This window comes from Pteropus alecto, unplaced genomic scaffold (genome assembly GCF_000325575.1).
Source record: "Pteropus alecto unplaced genomic scaffold, ASM32557v1 scaffold23, whole genome shotgun sequence".
Taxonomy (NCBI): Eukaryota; Metazoa; Chordata; class Mammalia; order Chiroptera; family Pteropodidae; genus Pteropus; species Pteropus alecto.
The window spans coordinates 259,353-265,086 of NW_006435837.1; the positions used below are offsets into that span (position 1 = coordinate 259,353).

Sequence of the window (5,734 nt, forward strand, 5' to 3'; positions counted from 1 at the left end):
GCTGGTGGGAATGTAAATTGGTACAGCCACTATGGAAAACAGTATGGAGGTTCCTCAAAAAACTAAGAATTGAATTATCATATGACCCAGCAATCTCTCTTCTGGGTATTTACCAAAAAAAACCTGAAAAAATTTATTCGCAAAGATATATGCACCCTGATATGCATAGCATTATTCACGGTGGCCAGGACATGGAAGTAACCAAAGTGTCCAATGATAGGTGATTGGATAAAAAGATGTGGTACATATATACAATGGAATATTACTCAGCCATAAGAAGAGATGAAATACTGCCATTTGCAACAACGTGGACGGATCCTGAGATAATCATGCTAAGTGAAGTAAGTCAGATAGAAAAAGATGAAAACCATATGATTTCACTCATATGTGGGATATGAAACTGAAAGCAATAAACAAATATGATAAACAGAGACAGTGGATTAGTGGTTACCAGAGGGAATGGGGGAGGAGGGAGGTAGATAGGAGTAAGAGGTCAAATATTTGGCAACAGAAGGAAATCTAACTTTGGGTGGTGAAGACACAATGCAATATATATATATATAACATGCTGCTGAATTGTACACTTGAAGGTTATTTGATTTTATTAATCAATGTCACCCCAATAATTTTTAACAAAAAAAGAATTTAAAAAATATGTGTTACCAAGAAGAAAGTAGCTTTATACTACCCAAGTTACATATTAAAGGTGTTTCAGCCTTGAACTTGTAGATTAAGAAAATTCTACTTATGGAAATAGAATTATAGTTTGCATATTGTCCAAAACAATGGATTCAATACAAGTTAAACTTACAGTCTCCACAGAAGCATTCGTTTCTTCAGCTTTTCCAATCTTATAAGCTTTTTTCATTCTTTCAGCTTTCATTAGAGCTTGCTTGGATCGACGACCTAGATGTTTAATTTGACATTGCTGTTGGCAGGGCTGATATAAAGGTTGTTTACTTGGGAGTGATGAAGAGTGCCTAGGAAATATTTGTGTTATAGACAGAAAAATTGCACAAAATAAAATTTAAATGTAAAGCAATTTCCAAATTTTATTAAAGCGTCCTCTAGCAAATATACTATAGATCTCAGTACTTGAAGCAATATTGCATGTATATTTTTAAGCCAAAATTGTCATTTTTGCTTGAGTTACATAGCACAGTTCTTTATCTGCCATTTATAAAGGTATATAGATGATACTGATTATAATGATGAAAATTATAAAATGTGGTATCAATTTAAAATCAGTTTTCCTGGAAAGTACTGTGTAGTAGCCATTTGAATCTTTTTTAAAAATCATATACTAACGAAAAAGTATTAAATTTCATAATGGCTGAAAAACAAGATATTTTGATCAGTGTCGGGCTCAGACAGTTGGTGCCATGCCCTTAGTCTTCTTGGCCTTACCACTGCAGAGCACATAGGTCCAACTTCCAACTGCTAGCATCAACCTCACCCAGCCTGAGAGCTTACTTGTGAAAACAAGAGCCTATATGGGATTGCAAACTGGTGCAGCCACTATGAAAAACAGTTTGGAAGTTCCTCCAAACCTTAAAAATAGAATTACCTTATGATCCAGAAATTCCACTTCTGGGTATTTATCCAAAGAAAAACAAAATATTAATTGGAAAAGATATATGCAATCCTATGCAGTGCTATTTACAATAGCGAAGGTATGGAAGCAAACTAAGTGCCCATCAATAGATGACCGGACAAAGAAGTGGCACATATATATAAAAGAATATTACTCAGAATAAAAAATGAAATCTTACCATTTGTAACAACATGGATGGATCTAGAGAGTATTACTCTAAGTGAAATAAGTCAGACAGAGAAAGACAAATACCATATGATTTCATTTATATGTGGAATCTAAGGAACAAATAAATGAACAAACAAAAAGAAAACAGACTCATAGATACAGAGAACAAACTAGTGATTGCCAGATGGGAGGGAGTTTGGGGGGACTGTGAGAAAAAGGTGAAGAGATTAAGAAGTACAAATTGGTAGTTACAAAATAGTCAAGGAGATGTAAAGTACAGCATAGGGAATACAGTCAATGGTATTGTAATAACCATGTATAGTGCCAGGTGGGTACTAATCAGGAGGATCAGTTTGTACATTATATAAGTGTCTAACCACTATGCTGCACACCTGAAACTAATATAATACTGAATGTCAACTCTAATCGAAAAATAAAAATTTTAAAAAAGGCCATGTGCAGGGAAAGTGTCTGAGAATTAATGCCCCCCCCCGCCCCCCCGCCCCCAAGCAACTCCCCTGTCTCCTGTTGGATAACTTGAGTTGCATGTTCTATACTGGCTTGGACATTTCCAGTGGGGATGAAGATCCAGTTATCCACGTCGGTAACTTGCTTGCTAACACACACTGTTTTGGCTGCCTGCCCTTCCCCCGTTTCATTTCTTTACCCAGGCCTTATCAGTGGTTTTGGGATCACCTTGCAAGTGTGAACTACTTGTATTCAAATCCTTGTCTCAGGGTTTGCTTCTGGGACATCCCAAACTAAGATTACATTCAAAGAAGTCTTTAAGAAAGTATATTTCCCTCTTCAATTGATTTAGAATTTGGCTACTTATTTGGCTTTTTAAAGAGACTCATTCTTGGATGATCAGTAGCATGAGCCCAAATAGCAAGGTGGCTGGGGTTATATGTGGTGGCAGAGAAAATCACATCATTTATTTGACCTTGGTGGTAATAAAGTTCTATATTCAGTGCTTATGTGGATGAGTTGGAGAAAATCTGTTTCATGATGACAGACTGCACCCTACACCAAGCCACCTGTCTGGCAAACGTATAGCCTTGTTCATAAAAATAAATGGGCTAAATTATGTTATTGGGTCAGCACCGCTCATCTCTAGTCCTGAAAAAAAATCTAGCATGTTTGTGTGACAATGGGTAACCAGCGTCTTCTTCATGTACTAAAGGAGTATTTTTCATTTCAAATATGACTGTGAAAACAGGCTACCAATAGGTCCTCTTCAGACTTACTATCTCTTTGTTTTTCTTAAGCAAGAAAGCTAAATTTGTAAATAAGATGGGCTAGGTAGACTTGGTAATGGAAAGAAAAAATATATAATTGGAGCCATCATATTCTGTCCATGTTGTTTCAGATCATAATACAGTCTGTTTTGCTACAACATGTGTTTCTATAATGTGAATTGGCTCACATGCTATTGGTAAAGAAGGGAATAATGTCACTGAAATTTATATGCAATTTATCCTTGGCAGGGGGAGCCAGAATAGCAAGAGCAGAATTATAACCTTCAGCAGAAAAGAAAAAAGCTCTGTGCAGCATGGGCAGTGGGAGCCCATTTAGCTGTATTTATAAAAACAAGAATTAGCACCTGCGCCTAGGGCTCTCTCCCCAGAGAGGCACCCCGCCCCCACAATCTACCCTTACTGTCTTCTTGGTCCAATTCCCTACTCCCTACCTTGCTTGGGTGGCTCTTGGTTTCTGACAGGTTGCACTGCCTCTCATGTCCACTTAAAAGGCAACCACACTGGCCCAGGGCTCCACTTCTATCTGCACTACCTTGGTGCCCACTACCTGCTCTAACCAAAGAGTTAGAGCCAGCATTTCGACTTTACTGTTGTATATTTTTATATCTGCTGTAGGGGCCTCCAGCCATCCTGAACTGCCTGTCTGGTGGTACAAGTTATCCCCCAATGTACCAACTGTCCTTTTTACTAGTGCTTTGTTTACAAAGTTGCATAAGTTTTGAGTGATCTTCCCCAGCCCTATTTTCCCCATATGCCCTATTATTGACACTTGTGAGCTATTTGGCAGAATGCGAACATTTTTAGAAATGTTCCTAATATTGTAATCCCAGTAAAGGATCACTCTTACCTAACTTTAGAAACAACCCGTAGCTGGTCCTGCCGCATCTCTTCTGTTTGTGGTTTCTGTGATAGATATTTCATTTCTTTGTGTAGACGGTTTGAGATTACTCCAAACTCTGCATAATGAACTATATCATACATTAGTGTTGTCCTGGGAATGTTTTTGAGGTTTAATCTTCTCCAATAGTTATTTCTGCCACCAGAATATGCAGGGGTCTCATCCAGAAGACTGGAATACTATATTTAAAAAACAATTAAGAATGATTGGTTGTGCATGCTCTACAATATTTTTAGACACATTTCCCAAGGTTCCACTCAAATGTCACTTCATCCAAAAAAGCATTCCTTGATCCATTTCTGAATTTTACTGGCATCTCTCTTCTCTGACTCTCATTACTGACTACTTGATGGTTTAGCTATCTGCATACATTTTAGCTACCCTGCTGGAAGGCAGGATCCTTGTCACACAGTATCACATACACAGTACCATGTACACAGTACCACACTCACTAAATATTTCTTTAATGCATAAACATTTTAATGACAAATATAACTCTGATAAACTCAGAATGAGCTTAAAAACTGATAATAGCTGTGTGATCTGCATACCTGATAGTGCTTGTTCATGACATGCTTGGGGTGAGAGGATATTTGCATAAATCTTTTTAGAAATAATGAGCTCCTCTCTGGTGTTAAGTGGTGAACATCACTATTCATTTGGAATATTTGTAGAAATCCCACTCTGCTTTTTTAAAAATTTAAAATATCAAATTAGGAATTTTAAACATGCAAATATACAATCAATTTAACCTTATAAATGTTCATTTAAGAAATTGGAATAGGGCAGGAGGAGCTAGGATGCTAGGAAATGGAATAACAGCTAGGCAGTTAGGATATATCGCACACACATGCAAACACGCACACACAGAGGCAGTTTTCCCTTTTGAATCACTTAGGCATGCATGAATTTTAATTACCATGATTGAGTCGAATAAGCCCAGTCCTCCAACAACATGGTTCAAATTTCAGTTACCATAGTATAATTGAGTAATTGCATAAAGTACAAACTCTGCTGCTAGCTCTTCAGTCCACAGATCACTACATAAATAACAGATGTGTATGGTGATTAGTGACAAATCATGTTACTTCTTTCAAAGTGTGTCAGTTATTGGTCACTGCGGATCTGTTATTCAGTTCACACAGTTACCTAAGTATGTCGTTATGTTGCTTGTCTCCCACTGAGGAAAAAAAGATAATCAAAAGAGGGAATAGGCCAAAAAAGAAACAAAAAGTGGTAATGTTGGAAGAGAAATTCATATCAAATACAAATGGAGTTTTAAAAGAAATAGGTGACCATGGGGATATTGCTACTGTCATCATTCAAGAGACTACAGATAGGCAGTTAGAGGTGAAGGTGAACGCATCAACAGAAATGAGGAAAGTGGCTGCAGCGAAAAGGATGAAGCTGTCCCAGAGGAAGTGAAGCTAGCAAAAAAGGCACTTCACATTAATGGAACTTAGAGATATATCGCAACATTTAAAGTGCAAAGGATAAAATGTTGGTAGGTGATCCAAACTTAGAAAGGTATATGACAATTCACCAAGGCATAGAGAAGATGCCCACTCTATATTGTAAGTTATATGAGAACAAGAAGGCAAGCACTTTTTAAACTACTCGAGTAAAACTGTTTTTTATAACTTTATATTCACATCCCATACAATTCGTCCATTTAAAGTGTATAATTCAATGGTTTTTAATACATACACTGATAAGTTTTTCAACTAATAAAACACTTCAGTTCTCAATGTTTCCAATGTTTTATAGTGAACTAAATAAATGTTTTGTTTTGTTTTTCATATTCCTATATATATA

At 36.8% G+C, this 5,734-nt stretch overlaps 1 protein-coding gene across 2 annotated transcripts in view; it reads right to left on the bottom strand.

Moving 5' to 3' along the window:
- CUNHXorf58 (chromosome unknown CXorf58 homolog) overlaps positions 1–5,734 on the bottom strand; it is a 24,459-nt gene that overhangs the window by 4,168 nt on the left and 14,557 nt on the right. For both annotated transcript variants that reach the window (XM_015589132.2, XM_015589131.2), the window contains exons 7-8: positions 3,869–4,098; positions 812–980 (exon numbers count right to left, since the gene is read on the bottom strand). In XM_015589132.2, coding sequence (XP_015444618.1) covers positions 812–980; positions 3,869–4,098 — 399 coding nt within the window. The remainder of the gene's footprint in view (positions 1–811; positions 981–3,868; positions 4,099–5,734) is intronic.